A 26,159-nucleotide genomic window follows, 5' to 3' on the forward strand; every position below is an offset into this window, starting at 1 on the left:
GTTATTAAATTTATTGACTTAAGAGTTAGTTATTTTAAGCCCTGGCTGGCGTAGCTGAGTGGATTGAGCGCGGGCCTGCGAACCAGACGATCGCGGTTCGATTCCCAGTCAGGGCACATGCCTGGGTTGCAGGCTGGTTCCTTGCAGGCTAACTACCAGCGGGGGACGCACGAAAGGCAACCATACATTGATGTTTCTCTCCCTCTCTCCTTCCCCTCTAAAGATAAATAAATAAATAAAATCTTTAAAAAAAAAAAAAAAAAGAGTTAGTTATTTTATAACTTTTCTAGCCTTTACATTTCATATCCTGTGTCTTCACATTGCAGCTGTATCCTTTAAATCCAAAAGTATTCATACAGCTTCACACATATGCGGCATTTATAATCAGTTATTTGCCCTCTCAATCACAAAGATATATTAGTTACAAAGAATAAAGGATTTATTTGCTTCACAACCCACTGACAAAAGCAGGAGTAGAAATCACAGCCCAGTCCTTCCAAATTTTTGAGGACCAACTGAAACAACTTAGCGGAATTATTACTGCTATTCCACCAAAGGGAAGGAAAAATGTGAGTGCCGACAATGTGTCCGCTGCAATGCATGCGATACTAGCTAGTTTCAACAACCACCAAGAGGGAAAGGTATCATCTTCAGTTCAAAGAGGAAAACTGGCACTTCCAAGAATGCATTTTATAGTGAAATAATCCAAGTAACTGATTTGGACAATTGTTACCAATGGACATCAACAGGAAAAGGGATACTGGAGGACCCAGGAGAAAAGAACCAAAGCCAACAGACAGAGTCTAAGTTAGCGGTCCCTGACCTTTTGGGCACCAGGGATCGGTTTCATGGAAGACAATTTTTCCATGGAATGGGGTGGGGTGTGGAGGTGGAATGGTTTGGGGATGATTCGAGAGCATGACATGCATTATAGTCAAGCTCTCCCCCTGCTGTTCGGCCCGATTCCTAACAGGCCGAGAATGGTACCTGTCTGCAACTGGAGGTTGGGGACTCCTGGCCTAAGTCGCCAGACCCATTTCACAGAATGTGACATTACAGTTAAAACCTTTAAAATAAAAAATGGAACTTGTTTATTACTTTTCTTTTGTAACAGAAACTGAAGTAAGGGGTCCTATTATCCAAGTACCCATGAGAACCTCTAAAGTTGCGGAGTGGCCATAACACTATAAAATATCCCTCTATGAACCAACCACAGAATAATCCCCTGGGTTAACTCAAGCATTCATGCAGACTGATTTACATCACTCCTCTACCAGTTTCTCCCTCATCGTGAAATGGTGAGAGAACTGTCCACACAACACGAATCACTCATAAAGTAAAACTGAAAACCCTGTGAAACAAAATATTTCAAGAACATGATGACAAGTCCTCTTAGAATTGAGCAAAATTCACACAAAAAGCCATTATTAGCCCATGAAACATACAGGTTGCACATCCCAACAAATGGAAAAAAATGAATGATGCTAAAGTGCTTCAAAACTGTCATTTGAATATTGAAGAATAAAAAAGACTCTTGGAAAAACTGACAGGCTGTCAACTACTTTGTAAAACTGATCATCTTTGCAGTGGCTGTGCTGCTCCCGTGTGAAACAATGGCACACACAGTGTAAGGAAAATGACACCAGTAATGTCACTTTTTAGAATTCTTAATGCCGTCACATAGTATAATTTAAATAAAAAATGTCAGTGACATAACAAAATAAACTTACATTCTTAGTATATTAATTTGCATTTTTCAAGACTTGTGACACCCAACTACTTCCCCAGTTTACGGCTGACTTATTTTAAAAGGGTGACTTTTCTGATTTGAATGACCCTGTGGTAACAACGTGAAGCAGCAGAATACAGAAATAGCTATGCACCAAATTAAAGAGTGAGCAAAGCTGAGAACAGGAGTGTAATTTTAACCCCTTGGTCATGACCCAAAGCTTATCTCACCGTGAGTGTTTTAGTTGGAAAGTTAGTTATCTAAAGCCAGGGCAGCTAAAGTGTGGCCTCAACCTCAATAAAATGGGTGAAAACCTTTATTTACTGAAGAAAAGGGAAGAGACAAAAGTTCACAAGAACTCTTGGGATATTTTTAAGTGTTCTAGTAGAGACATTCCAGTTCAATTCTTGAGCTCATCAATTCAAAGGAAAACTTGACAGAATATTTCCAAGTGCTTCATTTACTGAACAGCAACAGATCATGTTTATATTGCTTATGCTGGTTAGAGGTTATTCTAATAATTATTTTTCACTCATTTTCTTAGAATTTATCCTTTATGTACTGCTGTTCATGGCCACTGTCCTTCAAACACCAAGGTAAAAATTACTACAATACCCCCAATAAATGCAATTATAATTCTCTACTCTTCTTCAAGGAGAAACATAATCTAGAGAGAAATTAATGCTTAAAATTTGGTACCTACACTTGAAAATAAATCCATCTTAGCAGCATGGTCTAATATCAGAACACGTCTTCTACATCTTTTAACATTTATGCGCGTTGAATACCTGTTTTGCTTCGGGTTTTGCCCAGGTCCCGATCAGGGCCTCCCTCTTCTCCCAGCAACTCCCTCTCCCGGAGGAAACAGCTCATGTGGTTTGGTGGGACACACTCAACTCCCACCCAAAGCTTCGTGCATAGGTGCCAACCTGGGAAAACTAACCCAACCCTAACTATGCAGTGTCCCTCTGACAATGGTGGGTCGGTGTGACAATATAGTTGTGACAATGGCCACAGATGGTCCCCAGGCTCAACCAGGCCAGCAGTTAATTCTCCCAAGGACTTTTCTCCCACAACCATCCCAGAAAACTGCCCCTTTGCACTATGACTGCTAAACCAGACACGTGTGTCAGGGACTCGCTGCAGGCCGCCTTCTTCATGAGGCAGCACCTCCACATTGAACAAAGCCAAGTAGAAATCAGCAGAGCCAAGATTTGAGGAGAGCCACGGAGAAACCCAGCTCTGGTCACAGGCCTCTACTCGGGATCCGGTAACACGAAGCCAGTGCCTCTGCGGTTGCCAAATGAATAAACGACACCGCCCCCCTTTGGGTTTACTGTGCTCCTGCCATCTATAAAAACAACAAAATCCTGTCTGACCAACATACAAAACCCCGAGTCACCACATTACAATTTCTTTGAGCCTCAGTTTTTAAGCAGAACAATAGGGTTGAATTAGGTAGAGATATTAAATGGAATAATGTCTAGGATTTCCCCCTTGATATGTACATCTATTATGTCAGCTGAAATTTTTGTCAATTAAGTGTTTGTGTTTGATTTTAAGCAGTAAATACTGCTAGCATATAAAAACAAGTGGGCAATGCTTTTAGAGACAACTGCACTTGATGCTTATATAACATTTCTGCCATGAAGTCTCCTTATTCAAGTCAAAATACCTGTTTTTAAGATCTTTATAAAAAAAGTAAATAATTTTTAAATAAAATCTTTGTGGCAGCACTTTCCATTGTTAAAACAAATAAGGATACCCTTAATTCAGTAACTAAATCTTACCAGTAGTCAAAATTAGAGACTTAAGAACTCATGCAGAGAAGAGTACAAACCATCCATAGAAATATATTCGAAATTTCTTTTTATTACATGTTTTCTTAACTAATTTCTGATCTTTAGTTAGATGTCAAATGTGCAATTCCTTAGAAATGGTGAACAATTACGATACAATCAAATACAAAAACCATAATGGCATTCCACCAAAGTAACTGACGGAACAGGTGCTATGAAATGAGAGCATATACGATTCTGAATAATTAAAGCCTTTCTATAAATAACTATTCCGAGTCTGTAAAGATACAAATAAAAGTGCTGTAAAATTGTTCTCAACGAACCTCTTTTATTCACAACTGTACCCAAGTTCTCTGGACAGTGTACCTGGCACACGGTGTTTATCGGTTGGCAGGTGATGGGGCAGGCCTGGTGGAAGAGGGAGAGGCAGCTGGGCAGGGCTAAGAAGTGAGGCGGCTGGGTGAGATGGAGAGGGAGGTAAAGGGAAACGATTCAATGGGAGAGACGGGAGGAAGAGGGAGAGCTGAATTAGTCTGGGAAGAGCTTGAAGAAAGGGCAGCCCCTAAGAGACAAGAGGGTGGGTGGCTAGAGCGTGGGGAGGGAGGAATGCAGGGATGTCACCTGAGCTTGAGGAGGTGACCTGGGAACAAACATGGTGGGGGGAGAGGGAAGCAGGAAGGAAAAGGCAGGAAGAAAGCCAAGAGCAAATAAAGAAAGATGGTAACTTCCTCCCTACCTGAGTGTTTATCATACCTGAAAGTTATGTCACTCTGCATATAAATACTATTTAAAACCTTAACATTCCTATTCAGCTCCAATAAAAGTATTCAATATACCAATAAGTTCATTACAATGCATATTATACATACACATTTATCTGGATACATGAACAATAAATTAATAAAAATGGGAAGTTATTACATTACATTTTTATTACATATTTTTAAAGCTTCATCTTTTACATTTAGAAGCATTAGACAGTGTACTGAAACTTCAAGACTTTACTTGCTTGAGCACCAATAAAGACATTCAATGGCTAACTTGCACATCTTCCCCATCCAGGGCAACACTACGCTTCCTATGCCCTTTAGCAGAAAAACCCAATGAGGACCATTACCATTTCCTGGGACCATGATGTTAGAACTCTAGTTCTTTCTTTTCTGGTTATTTCCCTTTGCTATATGTGCCTGTTTGGTAGAACTCCTTCCATCCTTCCTGTCCTCTTTGTCTCTGGATATCACTTTACCAGAAATATCCTTTATATTTGTTGATTTTTTCCTATTTTCCTTGGCTTTAGAGCCTTTATCTAGTCCCACTTTCTCCTTCTCTCTGTCCTTTTTAGTCTTTGAGGACTCCTTCCTGGAAAGATCGGAAACAGCAATTTTCTTTTCCTTCCGGTCATCCTCTTTTTCTTTCTTCCCCTTTTTTCTCTCTTCATTCTTGCTTTCCTTCCTTGACTCAAGCTTCTCCTTTTCCTTCTTCAGCTCTTCTTTAGTGGGTTCTTTAACATTCAAGTCATCCAATCAAAGGAAAAAATGTTTATTGAAGGAATCTCTTAATTCATAGGACAGAAGCTTAATGCAAAAGCATTGTCTGTTTTTAAATCTCTCCCCACACGTAAAATGATCATTCAGAAAGTGACTTTATTATACTACTTCAGGTTGGTTAAAAACAGATACTAACCTCTATTGAGTATTGGCTATAAAGGAAATTCTAGAACCGTGGCAACATATTTTCCAGCTTAAAATATGGTATAATTTGTCTTAAAACAAGGTTAACATGCAATATTATTCAAATGAGTGCACCCATAAAGTCAGTACTTTACTTAACAACTCACATTTCCCAACTGTAACAACATAATTAAAGGAACACCAACAACGGAGGAACAAATTTCCCATAAGCTGCAAGTATTTGCACAAAGATAATTTAAAAATTTTTACCTCTAACAAAAAATTATGTTCTTAAAATATCTGTGCTTTTAATCTTTGAAAACAATATAATGACAAATTAAATTCCATTTAATTAAATTCCATTTAATTTTTAATTAAGAAAAATACAATATCCATTGAATATAAAAACTTAAACTCATTATCTGTAGTATCTAAAATGACAAGTAGAAGTTCTGTTCTGCTCACATTCAATGTTATGAAATCGGTATTCCTTTAAATATGTTGCCTGTTAATTTATGTAGAACCATTCAAGCCAACATATATATGTTGCCCACGCTCATAGGGAAGAAAGCAATTCAATGGAACATACAGGCAATTCCAAATCTCACATAAGACACTGCTTTGAACTTCCTTTATATAATGTTTAATAGTGCTGCTAGCTAAAGGTGTAAATTTCACCTTCTTGCTCTCATTAGGAAATCACAAGAAGCAAAATATTTCTTTAACAAAATGTGCAAGATGTTTTTGCACACCAAAATCATGTAAAACCTACACAGCACAAAATGTTATTCAATTCTTCCTGAAAAACCTTATTAAAATCTTGTAAAAATGCAGAGTAGCATTCACAAAGAATCAACCACCCAAGTCCTCATTCTACTTCAGTGCCATTCACAGAGCAACGCAGAGGATAACACTGAAAGAGCAGGAAGCCTGGGCCACGCTCTCGGGTCTTATTCTGTACATGGGTTTATTAAATCTTTAATGTTTGATGTGCCTCTCTGGATCAAAAAGCAAAATTATACTTTACTGGCCACTCTTTAGTAATAACGTATATAAGAATAAAATGGTGAATATTCTGTTTTCTTCCCAGATATTATTCAGGTGAGATACAAAGTTAAATCTTAAAATTAAACTAGAAATCACAAAACCCTGCAACTCACATAGTAAAAGTCTCACTTGTTAACGTTTCACCAAACACATAAAAACAAAACTATTGATATAACAAGCAGTTAAGCACAAAACAACATTACAAATTTATTTATTTTTTTTTAAAAACATGCACTTCCCCAAGCCCCTCTCACTGAAGGACATAAATATTTACATGTGAAAGAGAAAAACCAGAGGGATATAAAGTGGGCTGTAACAAAGAGCTGTTAGCCTACACAGAACGGGTCACAGGGATAATCATTTGTAAACAATTCAAATATTAAACATGGCAAATTCTACACCAACACAATACAGTGCTAAAGATGATACATCTAAGTTCTTATTTTACTGGAAACTGTTAAGTTTGCTCACACCAGCTTTTATTGTGCTCTAAGAAAGCTTCGTCAGAGCTGTCAGAGAAATAAAACCAACCACTGGTGAATTCATCTTTTTTCCAACAGCAATTTTAAAAATTCTAACTAAGATTTTAAGTTGGATGGTAGGATGTGTATATGTAAATTTATACATAGTATAACAATATTACGATATTACTCTATATGTTCTTAATGTGAAGACTTACGAAGTTTGGTAATACGAAAAGAAAATTAATATTATAGGCTTGAGGCAGAAAAAATTTTAAGGAGGTCTTTATAAAACAACTTACGACCAAAGGTGCACCCCAAACCAAAAAGCAATAATGTTTAGCATTAGTAGCTGCATTTACATAACATATCTAGAAAATGTCATGCACTTTCAAGCATTAAACTTGATTCACTCAAGGCTAATTTCAAAAATAGAAAATACCTTTGGCCTTAGTTTTTCTCTTGGCTACCCCACCAGGTCCTTCTGTTGATATTTACAAGATGAAAATAGGTTATAAACAAAATATTAAGGTAAAAAAATAAGTATTTATATAATAGTTAAAATTGATGTGTCTGTTAAAAAAATTAAGTTAAATCCATTATTTTAAAAAATACACTCCTTCAACACATATCACTTACATCATTTTAGAACCATACTTTCACTGTAACAGAAAAATGCATTATAATCAGCCTATGATTTACTGTATTTGCTGTGTATAATGCGCACTTTTTTTTTGGCCAAATTTTTGTGGGAAAAATAAGATTGCACATTACATGTGGGCAGTACTATTTCCCATGCATAACACGAATCAGACATGGGAATTAGTACTAAAACATGGGTGCCCATTATACATGGGCGTGCACTATAAATGGCAAAATTAGTAGTCAACTTCCCAAGGTACCTCAGACGTGAAAAAGCTGTTGGCTTTAGAAATGTGTAATTGTCACAGGAAATGGTGTTTCCTTCTCAGTAGTGCGATGGCAGTCAGAGGACTTCCGGTCCTGACGCAGACCTTCAATTACAAGCACCAAGAGTGAAAGGACCTGGGACTTGCCTTCCCAACCCAATCATCATTACCATCGCCCCAAAAAGGATAGCACATTTAACAGAATTTTAGTCCTTACTAATCAGTGCTTTTTCCCCACATACTTACAAACTTTATTTAAAAATTGCACAAGTAAGAAATACATGTTAGGTAGGTATATGTTTTTTACCCTTCATCTAAAAAGTTTGTAAGAGCTTTCTATTTTTTCCTCTCTTCGCAAATTAAAGTAAGATAGTGGGTTCACTCTTAACCCTCTAACAAATGTCAACAGCACTCCTACCCCATACAAGTTGTACTTTGCGCCCCAGCCAGCTGATGTCCCCCTGGTCACATAAATGCTTTGTTATACTTATGTATCAGCAAATTTTCCCAAGGGGCATTCCAAGCTGACAATCCATTTTCTAGGCTAGCGATTTTCAACCTTTTTCATTTCATGGCATATGTAAATTCTTGCAGCACGCTGGCTGAAAACTGCTGGTCACGGCACATCAGGGTGGGAAGTATGCACAGTGATTGGAGTTCATCTCCTGCAGGCAGCACCGTGCACAGTCTGTCACTCTACAGCAAAGGTCACAAGTCGTCCCCCTAAACCCTTTGTCACTTATTCCTGCTGGAAGCTGCAGCAGTCACTCCCTCTGTTTCTCCAAACCACAATCATGCGCCTACTTCCAGTTTCCATCAAATGACATAGTCCATTTGAGAATGGTAATTTATTTTGGTTGAACTATCCCCATTATCATTTTGGGAGGGAAAGTATTAGTATGTCTTATCACTGACTATATTTTTATTTTCTGATTTTTTAACAAGTTTGTTTTTTAATTTTTATTATATTTTTTCCATTACCAATTAGTCCCCTTATATCTCCCCCTACCCCCGCAATCACCACACTGTTGTCCATGAGTCCTTTTTTCTTTTTGCTCAATCCCTCTAGCCCCCATTCTCACCTTCTCCCCCTTAGCTGTCTATCATCCTACTCTCTTTGAGTCTGTCTTTACTTTGCTCGTTAGTTCATTTTGTTCCTTAGATTCCACATTTGGGTGAAATCATATGGTTCTTGTCTTTCTATGACTCACTTATTTCACTTAACTTTTCCATGTGGCTTTCTATACCGGTCAATTACTTAATATACATACACAATCATAACCAGTGTGTGGTGACAATTATTGTTCCCATTTATAATGCCAACTTTTAAATATATGGGTATTATGTGTGGGAGAGGGTGTGCAGGGTGGAGGGGAGTGAAGGGGGGAAATGGGACAACTGTAATTTAAATATATGGGTATTATTCAATGTGCAAACTGTCAGCATAAATCATTAAAATGCACTGTTAGTGATGCTAATGTCTCCTGACTCCTACAGGTACTTGAAATGCAGCCTGGATTTTTCTGTTAAAAAGCAGAGGATTGAAATTCAGACAATCTACCCTCTTCCCCCACTATGGTCAAAAGATCTATACTAATGAAAAGGCTAAAGTTAACTTTTTTATCAATTAGCTAAAATATCAGATCAGCATCAGACTAGTGAAACAGGAAAAACAATAAGTACTTAAAACTTTTGCAGTTTGGGTATGAATCCTTAAGGTGGAACAAATGAACAATGTGCAGTATATTGTATTGACATGTAAAATTCCAAAGTACCAATTTCAACTGCCTTTCCTAAACTTAAAGAGTATACGCAGTCAATAATTTTTCAGTGCTTCTGACATGGCAGATACTGAGCCAACAGTTTAAGCCACAATGACCATATTCAGTCCCTGATGGAAACAGTAGAGACATGAAAGAAAGCACAGCACGTGGAGAACTGGAACCACAGAGAAGCCCCTAAGTACGGGAGAGAAGAGAGGAAAGAACATGCAGTTCTGAAAACTAAAGGAGCAGTGTGAAGACGAAAGGCATGAACAAAGGTTTAGAATGAGGACACTACTGACTTATTTAATCATCAAATACCCCATTAGGTCCCTCAGATTACAGGGGTACAATAGCCCCTCTTGCACAAGAAGTACAAGTAGCAGTCACATTGCAGTGATGAGAAAACAGGTGAGCAAAACCCAGGGTGCTAACACGGGCCGCTCTTACCTCCTTAGAAGAAAACTGATCATATGTATATTTTCTTAAGATTCTCAGGGGGGCACAAAAGGCATAGGGTTTTGAAGAATTTCATTTGTGTTCATTTGTAGGCACTGAAGGCTAAAGGAAGACAGAGGTTTGCCTAGCGAGGTACGCACTGAGCAAAAAGAAACTGAGTTAATGAGAAAGGGGAAAAATGATGAGGCCAGAAGGCGGAACTTCAGACACAAGGGTAAACATTGGGCTTTGGAAACCAGAAGATGCCACATCTGAAAAAAATGACCCATGAGGGAGGAAACAATGATTCAAAGAATAAGAGTAATTAAAAGTCACACAGGGTAAAGAAGGAAAAATAATGGAACCTGAGCCAGGGGTGACTACCTAAGAAAAGCAGAAAGCAAAATGACCTCTACAGGGGAAGGAGGTCACAAGAGCTGAAAAGTTTGGAATACTTACCGAGGAAAGTAACCGTCACGGCAGTGAGCACCTCACAGAAGTTCGATTCAGGGACACTTAACAATAGTTATTTTTCCAACAACAGTGGGCAGCCCTTTGGTGGAGGAGGGGCGAGGCGGGCAGGGTTAATGAGAGCATGTAGAGGGAAAAAAATTACAAGTTTGGGGAAGCAGAGAAGTGGCCCCAGAGAAAAGCACTGGGCATGCATGTTAAGTCTTTGCTTGTATATAATTCCTAATTGTAGATGAGTTAATTTCTTAGCATTTGTAACTATGGCTGATGCGGAGTGTCTTTACAATGTCAAAAATCAAGTGCACATCTATTTTTCCAGGAAGGAAAAAAGGGAACAATTCCATCAAACAATAAAATCCACGATAATGCAGTAACTCCCTAAAAATAGTTTCCAAGTAATATGGAGAAAATTGTGTCAATTAGAGACTGACAAGGAAGCATATTTGGTACTCTGCAATCCATGTATATAAGAGTTACTTTATTGATAGAATATATTCCAATAGAAGAGAAGCACTAGGATGTGGTTCCAGTCAAAGAGAGAGGCAAAAAACAAACCACCACTGTGCTGCTTACTTCCTTTTTGTCTGTGTGTTTCTTCTGGTGGTTTCTAAGTGACTATTGTTAATGGCTGTGTTGACTGTTTGGGAATTCTCACACAGAAATTTGAAAAGAGCACATCTAATATTCTTTCCTTAGAACATGAAGGAGTTGCCTAAAGGTAATATTATTTTGACAACTGCCCCAGAGCCACATATTCCCCCAAATTTTCAAAATGAAATGCTCTGGGTGAAATTAAAATGCCTAATCATTAAGCCAATGCTTGGACCTGAGGTCCCACCACATGCAACAGACACGATTTCAAAAGACTGGTTCCATTACACAAGCCCCGGTAGCTACTGCAGCCTTTCAGAGTTGGGCACAGGATGGGTAGGCTGGGTATCGCTTTATACGTAGGTCCTTTCAGTCTCTCCCATAGTCCCTGGTGAGACCTGTGAGCCTCAGTTCCTTGTCTTCTTCCCTTTCATCGTAAAACATCATAGTTTATTTCAACATTGACTACAGATAGCAATAAGAGGGCCAACCACCTACATAGAGGTGCTGTGAACTAGGCAGACTGCTATTCTGACAGGAATGTCTAGTTTTGGTAAAATGCATGTCAGGACACTCTATACCTCTTTACATTTTTAAATACATAGTGTAAGTATGTTATCACAGACATTTGGGGGGAAAAGGGAAGTGCTAAACCTTCCAGCCTTCTATGATAAGTAGGGGCGGGAGGATAAGAAGATAACAGAACTGAAGGACTAGACTTAGGAAGAGATTACAGCTAGAGTTTGACTAAAGATAAAATGCAGATTCAAATTACAAAGGAAATATCCGGGGAAGATGACCAAACGCCTCTGTTAGCATATTCAGATAGCATGCCAGTTTACTGTATGAAGTTCAAAACTCATTTCTCTTCAAAAATTACGTCCAATAATTGTTTCACTAATTTACGATGGCTTAAAAAACAAACAAAAGAAATGCCTTACTATCCCTTTGCACAATACGTGGCCCCTGAGGTTCTCACTCACAGGGACTATACTGTCTGTTGGGCTCAGCTCTGAAGAAAGATTCAATGAAACCTTAGACCTGGTTCCTAACTCTTTAATACCCATCCCTCTGTGTAGCGTGGTTATCTCAACAAATAACCAAGGCAGAGAATTTGATGTAGTGTTTCATCAACCAACTTGTGATACTAAAGTCTGAGTCCCTGAATTTCATTCAAGTGCTCCAAATATACACTGTGATCAAAGAAAATTCCATAGCCCAAATCAGAGAAATGTGTTACTTTGTTTTACAGATCAGAATCTTACATAGAAAGGATCACTGAGTACCAATCCCCCAACAGGTGTAACTGCCAACTGCACAAATCAACAATAATTGTCTATGTCTATATCCGCTTCTGCTAATTCTCCAAAGTTAGAAACATCAGGATAGACAAGGAAGCATTTTGCTCAATCTAGCTAAGTATGAAGAAAAACAAACCAGAATTCAAGCAAAAAAAAAGTTTTTCTTACATGTTTGAATACAGCTTTATAGGACAGGGAGGAAGTGATAGGAGAACTCAAGAGTTGAAAACTTTTTAGCTTCAAGTTATAATTAATAGGCTTATTAATTAATGTATATGAAAAGCTATTGTTCCAGGAACTGGAAAGTACAACCCCCCCTGTCTCCAGGAGACCCAGAAGCAATTTGACCTGGGGACACAGATAAAGGAAGGATGCTAGGAAAACTGCCAGACTGCAGCTTTTATCAGATTAACCTTTTCTCCGAATTCCAAACCCCTTACCCAGACTTTTCTTCTCCTTACAAAAAAGGTCAGTTTGAGATGAGAGGTTAGGCAGTCCTTATAACCCGCCATCTTTTCAGGTCACCAGCCATCTGAATAAAACACCCATAAAGATTCAGTCCTTGTCTCTACTTATTGGTTCTGGTAGTGACAGGCAGTGCAAACACCAACTTTTTCAGTTTCAGTCGTTTCCAGAATAAAGGAAGGAGCACAAGATGAAAAGACTGGCTCCCCCAGCATTCCACTAGGTCCCTGGCTGTGCATGAGTTTCACAGGCAGCCAGAAGGCACTGAGGCCTCGAAAATTAAATAAATAAGTAGATAAGATAAGCACGTAAAAGATGCTTTTCCAACCAACTTACACACCATCACTGATGTCCCAGGAAAAGTCAGGACTGAAAACAGCTAATGTGCAGAAAGTAAATCCCCAGAGTGCCAATTCCTTGTTTTTGCACCAGACTCCAGAAAACTCAGTGCCTTGCAGCTGGACAACTGGCCAGGTGTGGGAAGACAGAGAAGGGCAGCTTTGAGAAGACACCCTACATCTGCACACAGAGCGCACTCCTCAAAGTCCCTGTGGTTGTTCAAAACAGAAACACAAAGGAGCTAGAGTACAACTCTAAATTCTATAACTATAAATAAATATTCAAATGTACAGAATACAATTTTGCCTTTTAAAGTAAATTTCTCAGTTTAAGCTAGAAAAATATATTATGAAACAGAACATTATCCAATACATCCTTAGAACATTCAGAATTATAACATATATAATAAATAAAATTTAAGTGAGATAATTTTGTTCAGCTTCAACATACTCTATACCAGTTTGCAAACAACTATTTTATCTCACCAAAACAAGCGGTAAGCACAAGTTGAAGGAAGTCACAGAAGTCAGGGGTTCAGCAGCTACCCGGGCTTTACCTTCCTGAGAGTCTTTTCCAAAGGGCTGATTAAAGGGGGCACTAAATGAATGGCAAATTATGATCTCACACCCTTACTTTTTGCTAACAAAAATAATGCATAATTAATTTCTGCACATAAAATGTGTTAGTATCATGACAAAAAGAGCCTGTTGAGAAATTAATGATTCCAAACAGTTTTAAACACACAATTTTAATTATTTACTTCTTATAATCTAATCAAACATCTTCTAGAGGTTAGTAGTAATGAAGCATTAAGAAATAAGATGGATTTAGAAAATACATCTCAGCCAATTGGCTAAGTGAATTTCGTTAAGAGCGTAACCTAAGAATGCGTTTGAATTTAAACCTAATGTGCTTTGCTGTTTCATAGTGCTTAAATTCAAAGGGAAGATGCTTTAAGTTTGGGCAAAAACTGCCGCAAATTTCAGAAAGAGTATTACCAAATCATACTCATTTGTTCCTGAATATTAACATTTTAACATCACAAGCTTTCGACTGTCAGAAATATTAACAGAATAAAACATATTCCCTGAATCATTAGGAAAGACAAACTAGGGTTTTAACAGACATTTAAGCTTTAGAAAAGCACTGTCAACATGCACCTGGTGTATTCGCTTCCAAAAATAACTGCAAAAGAATGCCTTTTTTTTTTTTCAAGAAAAAAATGAGGCTAGTAAATTGGGCACTGTTCCTTGCCATGTGCAAGTCATGAGTAGAGGAGGAGGCCAAGTGCTCCCTGTATTCTCATTGGAGAGCTGCTTTTAGGCTGTCACTTAGACAGCCTACTAACAAACAAACTAACCTGGAAAAAATGGGTGAATAATTCACCCACTGAAAGATTTTGATTAAATACAAAAAATAAACTTTTGAAAAGCAGAAATTATTAAATAATTTTAATGATTTTATTTAAAATCATTAAAATGAAAACTTTTAAAAAAATTTTAAGCTCTAGGAGCCCCAGCTGGTATAGCTCGGTGGATCGAGTGCGGGCCTGGGAACCAAAGGATCACAGTTTGATTCCCAGTCAGGGCACATGCCTGGTTGCAGGGGACGCATGAGAGGCAAACCATACATTGATATTTCTCTCCCTCTCTCCTTCCCTTCCCCTCTAAAGATAAAAAACAAAAATCTTTTAAAAAATTAAAAATAAGTGAATAAATAAATTTTAAGCTTTAGGAAGAATCAAAGTTAAGTTTAATCTCAGAGATTTGAAAACATGAAACAAACACAATGTAATGGTTACATGTCTCAAAAGTGTAAATGTAATAACATGGCAGGATAAATCTTTATCTTTAAACAAAATAAATAAAAATAAAAATAAAAGCATGAAAGCCCTGGCTGGTGTAGCTCAGTGGATTGAGCACAGGCCTGCGAACCATAGGATCGCGGTTCAATTCCCAGTCAGGGCACATGTCTGGGTTGCAGGGCGGTTCCCTGCAGGCAAGTTCCCAGCAGGGGATGCACGAAAGGCAACCATACATTGATATTTCTCTCCCTCTCTCCTTCCTCTCTAAAGATAAATAAATAAATAAATAAATAAAGTCTTTTTAAAAATAAATAAATAAAAGCATGAAACACCACTCCCTAAAAGGGTAGAAGAGACCAAAGGTCTTAGATCTTTTTGCTTTTAAGCTGTGAAGAACTTTGAGGGAGGAAATGCATAAACTCTAATTTTAAATAATGCATGTTATATACGGCTAATACAATTGCTTTCAATATTATTACCTTTAAATAAAGAGATCCAAAGATGTTTTTAAGGCATTCTAATGGCAAAAAGTATTCCACTAAAAAGCATTACCACTTTAATAAATTTAAATTATAAATCTAAAATTTATATTATACCTAAGCCTAAGTTGATAGCTAGTTAATAAGATAATACACAAAAATGGAAAAAGACTTACTTAGGATGAATAATTTTAATATGTACAACATTATTTAAGATTACATATTCACATTTTCCTTCTTGTATAATACGTCTTTTTAAAAAAATATACAAATTACTTTCTCTGGATGCGTATTTGGAAAGGAAATTGAAAATAATTTTGCTTCCATAGACAGAACTATTCAGACATACTGAACACAGTAACTTAACCACCCTAAGGCAAAAACATGGAGTAGAAGCACCATTAATACAGAATTTTACACTGAAGTTGGTATTAACCTATGTGACAAATCAATTAAACAAATTACAATTTTAAAAATCAGGTGTCTTAAGAACAATTGTTTTATACATCAGTCATGTTAAAGAGCAAAAGAGAAGCATTTATTTACGAATCATGCTAGAAATATGCTAATAATCAAGTCCATCATAATCATCTAAAGAGTGTATTAGAAAGACAAGCATCGAAGGTTAATCACAAAACAACTCGCTATTAAGTTTCTAGATTTAGTTCAGTGAATACATAAGTGGAAACAGAACGATACAGAAACCAATTATACCATCAAGAACATCATTGTCAATGTGCTTCGCAGACAACGACAGCAACGAGGAACGCCACTTTCTTCACTGGAAGCGGGGGTGCTAAGCAAGGGACTAGCTAGGAGCTGCACTTTGGGAAAAGATCACATGGTGGGCTTTGTATTGTTTGATCACAGCTGCCCCACTGCACGTTAAGCCCTGGGTGAGCAAAGGAAAGAAAAGGAAAAGGAGGCAGCTTCGGGTTTTTTGTAAGCCAATGACTTCAATCCCTGAATCAAAGTTACTGGTTATGTAAATCCAAAATGACACAGGTCTTTCCCTGAACCCCTTCATTCTGTGACGTACCATCAACACCATCTGTGGTTTCGCTTTCTTCTTCTTCTTCTTCTAGCATTTCAAAGGGAGTCATTATATCATAGAGAAAGGAGAGGAAACCATAAAACCAATCTGAACTTTCCTCTGCTAAAATATTAAGGACTTCCTCAAGAGAATCAATATTTTCATTACTGCCATCTTTGGTCAGGCCTACATAAGAATAAAGGAAGAGAGAGAGAGAGAAAACAAGGAGAGCAGTTAGGTGGAAAAAGCAGCAGAGCAAGAGTGATCTCAAAAAGGATGTGCATCACGGTCACAGAGGTTTACAGAAAAGATATTTTGGAAAATAAAGGAATCAATTAAGATGCACACCTTACAATCAACTCTCAATCGCATGACCTAAAGGAAAGGCACAACTTAACCAACCCTCGCCTTTCCTCCCAGCCCCTGCCCGGGTTTGTGTTTCTCTCACCAGAGAATGGAGAGCTGGGAAACACAAAACCCCATCAGCCAACACCAACTGACCACTGTCACCAGGAAGACTGCAACGTAGCAGCGTGCGAGCGAAAAGGCAGGCTCAGCCCCCAGATACGCTCATTTACCCAGCAAGAGATCGCTGAGAGTTGATTATTCGAACATTCGCAAAGCTCCATGCGTATTTCTCGAAAACAGAAAGATGCTTTTCCTCAAACGTTTCCCCTTAGGGTCTGGAGTTAACTTGAGAAACTCTGAAATTACTGCATTACCCTTCACGGCCTCCACAGCTGAGTATATATGCACTCAAATTGTGTCTGACTCAGATAATTAACTCATACGTTAACAATATGGTAGTGCAATAATTTTCTGGCTACTGACACACAGTCCTTTAGTGTTGGCCAATAATAAAAGTCAACTATTAATAATAATTCACTCTGCCTGTCAATATGAAATTTGATCAGGGCCTTGGCCAGTCATTTGCAATAAGAACTTTCCAAAGTTTCGTCCCCATTAGCCCAAGAAATGAGTTGCTACTGCAAAGACCCCAGACTCCTGTTGTTCGGAGGTCGTTGTCCCCAGACAGGCCCCGTGATGGAAAGAAAGCACAGCAATACTGTTTTTCTCATCTACTTTTTGTTGGTTTGCTATTTCTTTTGCCTGTGAAGAACTGGCACCGGATAGGAAAGGTCTCTCGGCTCCAAAGTCACTAATACTGCCAATCTCTAGAGAGCAAGGCCTATAACTTTGAGAAAAGGAAAACGGGGGTTAGGGTTCTAGCTGTAAAAAATGTAAACATCTGTGATGTTAGAGGTAAAATTATAACGACCTAGTTTAGTATTTCAGGCTTTGATGACACAGAATTTCTCCATGGAGCGTAACTACCAGCAATGAAGATCGACAAGTAAGAGACAATAATAGTAAGGTAAAGAGTATAAATATTAAACATTTTAGTGAATTTCCCTCACTTTAACCCATAGAAGAGCCACATCATGCCATTTTTCATTTATTTGGGGAAGAGGAGGCCACACATTGCAGCTATTGTGTTTAAATTATTTTTGAAAAACCCAGGATTTTCTTTTACTGAAGTCAACAGCTGACAGCTGCTATGAACAGAAGTGTGGGTTCCCACATAGGTCTCTGTGGAAACAGTGTTTCCTCCTCCTCCTACAGCCGAATTATTTACAATAAACATCTTTTCTCTCCAATTTCCCAATAGAAGCACTTCCAAGTTAAAAATATAAAATATAAAACTTGAACACCCTTTACTGTGATAGGCTAAACTGTACAGCCAATATGCAGAAGCATTTAAACAAAACTATTTTACCCAATAATGCAACTTTCCTGTGATTCCTAAGACAACGGTACTGAGAAAGTTCTGGGTATACCACTCCTTAATCTCTCCAAGGAGGCCCGAACCCAAGAGCAGGGTGTGAATGCCTTGGAGTGGGCGACATCCAGCCCTTTCCTCTCCCCAGCTCGCTCACGCATCCCTTCTGGTCTATAAATGTTTACCAAGGTGTCCTTTTTGTTCTCCAGCCATACCTGTGTGGTACCCGCTAGGTGCTGGTACTACGTGAGAGGTCAATCATGTAAGCCTTTCAGTGTGTATTACTCTAAGAATATGTTACTCTTAACATTTAGTCCTGGAATCAATTTGCTCTCAGTTTTATTTGGTAAACAAGTTGTCAGAGAATACATTTTCAAACAATGTAGTTTTCAATTATACAAACCAAAGTCAAGGATACTTTATTTTAGAAAATGTGGCCACAGAAGTAGGAAGCTATGTAAACTAGAACAGGCTTAAAATATTACCAAAGTATATCTTAAGGGTCATTGCCAGGAACAAGGAAATAATAAAATGAATGATGGCTATTGACCTTGACTTACTTACACATATTTCACTATTTCTTTCTATTTCACAAGAAAAAATAAACCATAAAATGTGAAAGCAATGTACACGTGAATGTGTACATATCCTCAAACTGATATGATTTAAATGTTTGCAGATTTAAGAATGCGGGAATACTTATAAAAGAAATGCCAAAACTATTAAAGTTTAACAATCTCAACTATTACCACCCCTACCATGACAAGCTCTCCCCTAATCTCCAACTTCCTACTTTCTGGACACCCTCTCTGCCTTAAGTCCAAAACCCTCACTTGAGCTGTCCCTCCAATGAGAATTCACTCAGGAAGGTGGGCTTCCTTTTGGGTATATGCTCACTGAATTTGCTCCCTCTTATAACCTCTCCCTGAAGACACAGGGCCCATCGGTGTCTCTGTACTCCAAAAATTTCACCAAGTTTTCTTTGCAATTACCTGCTAGTAATCTAAGGCACAACTAAACTACAATAGCTTCATCAACTAAGAAAGAACTTGAGTCCTAAAATTCAATTCTGGTCAAGACTGCATTTCACACAGAGAATTCAAACACCATAGCAGTAAGGTCATAGGACCTAAGTTCCCCTACGGTGTGTTTCATCTTCACTGAAGCCACACCAACTGCAAATTACACATATAAACGGTGAAACTGTTCACCTGAGCTTTTGTGCACTGGGTAGTCATATTGTCAAAATTAACTGTGATTCACCAAATTTCGTGACACCTCCAAATATATACTGCTTATTAAAAAAAAAACAAGTTATGATTTGCCTACACCAGATGTGTCTACCTACCTGCAAATGGCAATGTTGGAAGTTACATTTGGTTAGCCTGTGAATGGTTGATTAAAACCTTAAAGGGAATCAACTCTTAAAATCTATATGTAACACTAAAAAATCAAGTTATTAATACAAGCTTGCTATACAAATTAGTGTTTTATTTAAAAAAAAGATTTAATTTTAATAGTTGACATTTCTTATCTGACAGACCAAATAATTGATTTAAAGCCAATAAAATCAGTAACACAGAAATAGAAGTAATATTTTTAAAAATGAGGAACCTTGGCCCACATGAAGTAATTTATGAAATTAAAAAGCTTCATTACTCAGAGTCCATCATTTAAATTTAAAGTAAAGTAATAAAATGGAGTAATACACCATTTATAGGCAAGCAAACCAGCATTATTCAGATGTTGAATTCCACATAATTTTATCTGGTTTGCATACTGAGGATTATAGTCTTCCGAAATTCACCATATTTATACAAACTTAAATTCAGCTATGTAATAATAGAATTACATTAAAAATTCACCAAGGTTAAAATAGAAAAAAAATTTCATAGATAGTAAGCTACCACTATTAAGTAGCAAATGTGATTCCCACTGAGCAACAGTAAAACATTAACCAAATTTAAGCAGCTATATTACATTTAATCACAACTAAACCCTTTTTTTGTATTTAGAACTTAATGTTTTATAGGAAGATTAAGATAAATCTAGGAAAACCCTTTCACTGGTTACAGATGTGATATCCTCCCATTTTGTCATGCCCATGAAATATACACAAACTTGAAGTAGAAGAAGAATGTCTTTGTGCCATTATTTTATTAAGGTAAGTGTAGTGCATCCATGCCATATTCATTATTCTTCTACAGACTTTGGTACAAAGGTTCTAATACGTATCACGCTACACCCTAAAGCAGAGGAAACGATGTGGTCTGATCAGCAGAAGCACATCGCTCTCCAGGCCAGATCACAGAAAATGTGCATGTTAGTGCCCTCCTTTCCAGTAAAACAACATTTCAAACCAAATGAGGGAATATCACATTTCTATTTCTTAGAAGAACATCTCAATGGTAAAGACAGGTAAAGGGAAGGGCTCAAGCCTTCCAAAAGAAACCTAGCCAAAACCTGCTAGTTCGTATTTTTAATGTTACCTTTAAAATAAGCACAGCACATTTTAAGATGTTTACTACCACTTTCTTATTTCAAAATAAATGTATGTAACCTTTTAAAAGTGTACGTTTTCAAATGGAAGTGGACTGTCTAATGACGCTAAAGAATGCTGTAATTACCATATTTGAAAACAGACTGGCACATTATTATCCCTATGTTCAAATGTGAAGTTCAGAGTAAGAAGTGCTTTAAATCTGAAAAAAAGGTATCAAGTTATTACATTTATTAAGAAGATACGTTAAAAGCTATATGCTATCCACTTATAAAAAGTAAATTGAAATGTGAGTCCATGGAAAAATAATTAAACCACTCAACATATCAACGAGAATAAAGTATATGATTTAAGTGGGAAAATATCTCTCATAAAATACATACAACTGACATATATATCATCGGGGGAAAAATACTCTTCTGTTTCCAGCATTTTATCAACATTAACAAAAAGTAAAACATCTACTTGCCTAATAAAACTTTGGCATCATCCACATCAAAATCTCCATCACCATCGGCATCATAGACTCCCAGTTTTCCTGCAAGAGGGGAGGAGAGATGGATATGGGAACAGAAGAAAAGCAAACTTAGTAAGGTATCACCACTCACTGGAGTCCTGCACTGCAGCCATAAACGTTACCAATCAACACAATTCTTTGCTCTTTCATCCCGAAAAACAGTGCTAAATCAGTATCTTACCTAAAAATGATAGGCAATTCACTTAGACATTCAGGAAATGTTCCCCTAACAAATCTAAGAAATGTAACTGAGATAGTATTTTCCTTAAAGGTTTAACAATACCCTAACTGAATCATTTCAGATTTTTAAAAAAAATTATAGTGCTACAAATATTTTAGGTAAACTTTTCAAAATCTATAAGAAATAATATTGATCCATTTCTAACAATCACATGGAACAATGTTTCTCAAGTATGAAAGTTCCACCATCAATACTCAAAACAAAAGGAACAAGTACCAAGCCTCAAATAAAGGCTAAATATAAATAACTGGATTGAGTACAAGTACTAAAATTAAGAGAGCAGTTAATCATTTACATTTTACTGTAATGATTTACAACAGAAACATCATGAATCAATCTTTAAAAAGAGAGCTCTGAAAATAAAGTACGTAAAACTGGCTTCCTGAAATCGCAAAGGAAAGCTTACAGTTATCCTTAGCAGTAGATGGGCAATGCCATCTGCCAATAAGAAAACAAAGTAAGGATTAAAACAGAGAACCCGAGAAAACAATACCACCACACCTTTTCTCATCAAGAAGTGTAAATCTTAAGGCTTTAAGAAAGCTTTATCATCTGGGAGCAATGTTATATTTAGCATTTGAAATGAGCCAAACACATTCAATTCTTTTAAAAAAATCCTAAATTCAACATGATTAATAATTCTCCACTGGACAATGGCTGGAAAGAAACATTGTAAATGGACAACAATATTTTAAACAACATTAAAAAATACAGCACTAAAGAACCAGTTGGCAGCACTGTTACCTTTCCTTTAATAAAAAGTATATTAGAACACTGCATAGGAGCAAACAGAACTTCTGGAATAGAGTAGCTATGACCTACCTTTACCCTCCCAGAGCCCTTGTCCTACAAAGGAAACTTCATTACGTAGGACTCCAATTTAGAAAGCACACACATTAAACATGACAATAATAATGGAGAGTTATTATTTCTTTACTGAGAAATGAAAAGCACACTGATCTTCAGGTCAAGGCTGTATGGAGCACAGAGCTCAAATAACATTAGAAACTGGAAAAAATCATAACCTCTGACAAACTTAAAAATGGAAATTGCTCCTATCACTTACATTCTCTGACGCGGGTGATAACTGAATTAGCAGACTAAGGGTGAGCTTTTAGAGACTAACACCAGTGAACTCAAAACGCATCTCCAATAGCCTACCTTGAAGTACCTCTGATAAGTTATAACGGAAGTCCTTTGCTTTGGCTGCATGCATGTAAAAACATGAAAATTGTTACTTGTGCTTAAACGTACAAATATCTGAAATCTCTTATTTTGTAACAGACTTCCCCCAGCATCAGATAAGTCAGCAAAATCACGTATTACACAGAAGTTTGTCTCTACACTAAATACTTTCTCTGTTCGTCTATCCATTTACCCAGAAATACTGTAATAAAAATGAAAAGTTTCAGTGAATGGCACATTACACATAAGTGTGTTTTGCTATTCTTTGTCTTTTCCCCTATCCCAGAAAGACAGCTACCATCTAATAAGTAAAGCAGGGCGACTGAGCCTGCGGAAGGGAGAGGTTTCTTGTGCAAGAGCATACACACAGAGAAGTGTGCACTCCGTTCAGTGACAGGGGGCATATCTTTCCCGGAGTTATGAAAGAGGAAGGCCATTTATTCACAATAGCCAGAAAGTAGAAATAACCTTAACGTCCATCACTGATAAATGGAAAAGTAAAATGCGGTATATCCATATAATGAAATATTATTCAGCCATAAAATGGAGTAATCAATTAATTTTGAAAATATTAAGCTAAGTGCAAAAGGCAGGCACGGAATGCCACATACTGCATGATTCCATTTATCTGAAATGTCCTGAGGACAGGCAAATCCTCAGACACAGATTAGTTATTTACCAGTGTTTGCAGGGAGAGGGAAGGATTGGGGAGTTGGGGGGTTTGGAGGGAAAGGGCAACAGAAATAGTCTAGAATGATATAACAATGATGGTAGCACAAAATTATGAATACATTAAAAATCAGTGAGTAAACTGTTGACTTTCAAATATTTATGACATTAAATTTTGTTATGTGAACTTCATGCAAAAATTTTTTAAAAACACTTGCTTAGGTTAAAAAAGAGTATGACTCCAGAAATGACAAAGAATCATTAATGCAAACAATCATGAACAAGTGCACTGATATGAGGAGAGAAAAGGACAAAGGAGTGGAAAGGAGGGCAACTATCAGAAAAAGCATGGCAGCTTCCTCAAAGCAGCATACTGAGCATGTGCGCACACAAAGACACACACTTCCACACACAGCAGTTCCATCGGAGACACAGAGGGGTTGCTTTGAAAGGCTACGGCCAGGTATTGTGAACTGCACATTTATGATCCGTTAATGGATCCTTAAAAAAAGTCAGTGGTTCATACCAGTAAATTTTAAATTTATAATATAACAGAATATAAAGTAGGAAATACCACTTGCAGTGAGAGTAAGTACTGTTTGATAAAATTTTCTGTGTGATATACATACAATATAACCCCCCCCTTTTTTTTTTACTATGGAGAATGTTCAAAGAAATTGAAAAGCTGGTCTCCAAGGTAATGCTGATAACATCCCTTTTTCCCACTCTTGAGAAGCACTGACAGGCTACAGAAAAATGAACAGTACGAAAAAGATACTGATAAATCTTTAAGATTACTAAGGGATGTCATTTATGCTCTCACAAGTTCACGTAAGAAACGATGTCCAAACTCTTACCTAGAACTTCCTCATAATCAACAAGATCAAACCAGACGACAGCTACTGACGTCCAGACTCCCAGCAGCGCGATGACCATGAACCACGTGAAAAATGAACTTCCAGAAAGTACTCCTTTCTTCCCATTCCTGTGTCCGCCATGCTTTGTGTCTGTTTAAAAAGAAATGATGTGCAATGTCACTGTGTAAGTAAACACTTTACCAAACACCTCTTTTCACTGAATTATTTCTCCAGTAATTCGATAGTACTCACAATGATCATTTTAAACTAGGTATCACTTAAAGTCTCAAAACATGTGACACAAAATACAAGTGGAGAAAAATGAAAGATTCTGCTTACACTCAACACAACATACGTAAAACCCTAACTTCTCAGTAATGAAAGAAGTAAACTATTGATGGGCTGACAACTTTTTAAAATAAAGTTTGATAGAATACGTATGCTCTGCCTTCTAAACTCCTTATCCGAACTACTTAAATACTACCTCCTTCAAAGTTCAGAGGGTTCATCTGTAATTTAACAGGTCATATAGAAATGTAGCCAAATCCTCCTCCGTCCCACTTCAATTTCTACAGAATCTTAAAAATTCTGTTCACTATCACAGAAAATCTCTCCCCCCAAACCACTCTATATTCTTGGCCAAAGAGGGGCAGAAGGAGGAAAGAAACAATTTATAGGTCTAGCAATCAGCGAAGAAGTAAAACAGAACAAGTATTCAGCGCTCCTCCTTCAGGAGGCCCCCTAGCCCGAGGCAAACAGGAAGAGGCTCATTCACAACTGGTCTCCATGCAGGAAACAGTTTTGTAAACCGCGCCCACCCCCACCAAAGTGTCACTGATCATATTTGACATGTTTAATATACCTTACGTTCTTTGGGAACTATTCATCTTACAGCCAAAAATAAACAAAAGTGATGAAAGTCAAGTGATAGTACTACAAAATGGTGAACACTGTCCTTAAAAAAGGAAAGACGGTAATATTCAAGTTTCTCTTTTAAAAGAACGCAATAAAGATTACACATATACCAACATTTAACTAAAAGGGTATGTCATATCCTAAAATGCCCCGTGAGAAAAGTAAAAGTTTATCAAGCAGGTGGCAAAGCAGGTGGCAGGTGGCCACCTTTCTGAGCACGTGCTCTCTCTTCAACCTGCTTCCATGCGCATGTGATCCTCACAGTGGTCCGGCCAGGGCAGTGCCTGGTGGAGCACCACTGCGGGTAAGGACAGGAAAAACCATCTCTGTTCTATAGAGAAAAGAGTAAATGATTCACCCAAGGTCACCAGCACAAGTCAGGTAGAGCTAGGACTACACCGTGACTTCCCTGGACCCGAGTTCCCCGATCGGCGCGCGAGTGGGCCAGATACACGACTTCCGAAAACCGGACGAGCGCTAATCTACAGCCCGCTTTCTGACACCTGTCGCAGTTCCAACTGGGGCAGTAATTTTCCAGTGGCTCAAATCAAGAATCCACTGCCAATTCTTCTGGATGAAAGAATAAACTTAAAATTCTCCTTGTTTAAAAGATACGTGCATTGTTTTAAACCAACCAGTAAATCAACTTTTCGAAAGGTGCCATTAAATTAAACCAATATGAGAGAAAGTGTGGGTGTGTGTGCATGCAAACTCACTCAGACGTATACATCTTTATCTGTATATCTATACTTACGTATATAAAATTATGATGACCAAACAAAACATATTTCACTGTTAAAGCAAAAGCCAATTTTCTTTTTTAATGTCCTTTAAATATTAACACACCCATAAAAAGAGCCAAATTTATAAATAATTATATGGTAAACTCACAAAAGTGAATTCAGACACAGAAAACATGTGGCCACCTATCTCTCTCTAATATACTCTATTAAAAGTCTCCTAAAAGCTGATTATATAAAACATAATGTGTACATCAGATAATACTTGCTGGGCAGAAGCTGCATATTAAATTCACCTAAAACACACTTCACTGTTTCATTACCTGAACGTCACCATGGAAGGGGGAGAGACTAGATGAAAATTTCTGCAATGTTGGTGAGGGAAAATGATGATTTTTAGTATTTTTACATGTCTTAAGCACAGAAATTATAAAATAAATCACCCACTAAATTTTTA

The 26,159-nt window shown here is 37.5% G+C and overlaps 1 protein-coding gene across 4 annotated transcripts in view; it reads right to left on the bottom strand.

Annotated features, from left to right (window-relative positions):
• The window catches only part of ASPH (aspartate beta-hydroxylase), a 179,017-nt gene that overhangs the window by 148,582 nt on the left and 4,276 nt on the right, over positions 1–26,159 (bottom strand). Inside the window, exons 2-6 of one of the 4 annotated variants that reach the window (XM_037058612.1) lie at positions 24,048–24,197; positions 22,498–22,542; positions 21,048–21,116; positions 7,149–7,190; positions 3,424–5,029 (exon numbers count right to left, since the gene is read on the bottom strand). In XM_037058612.1, coding sequence (XP_036914507.1) covers positions 4,674–5,029; positions 7,149–7,190; positions 21,048–21,116; positions 22,498–22,542; positions 24,048–24,197 — 662 coding nt within the window. In that variant the 3' untranslated portion in view covers positions 3,424–4,673. Of the gene's footprint in view, positions 1–3,423; positions 5,030–7,148; positions 7,191–21,047; positions 21,117–22,497; positions 22,543–24,047; positions 24,198–26,159 lie in introns of those variants that run through there. The other 3 variants (XM_037058613.1, XM_037058614.1, XM_037058615.1) reach the window with 3 other exon arrangements.

Source organism: Sturnira hondurensis, unplaced genomic scaffold (assembly GCF_014824575.4).
Source record: "Sturnira hondurensis isolate 20B ecotype Veracruz unplaced genomic scaffold, ASM1482457v3 Scaffold0010128, whole genome shotgun sequence".
Lineage (NCBI taxonomy): Eukaryota > Metazoa > Chordata > Mammalia > Chiroptera > Phyllostomidae > Sturnira > Sturnira hondurensis.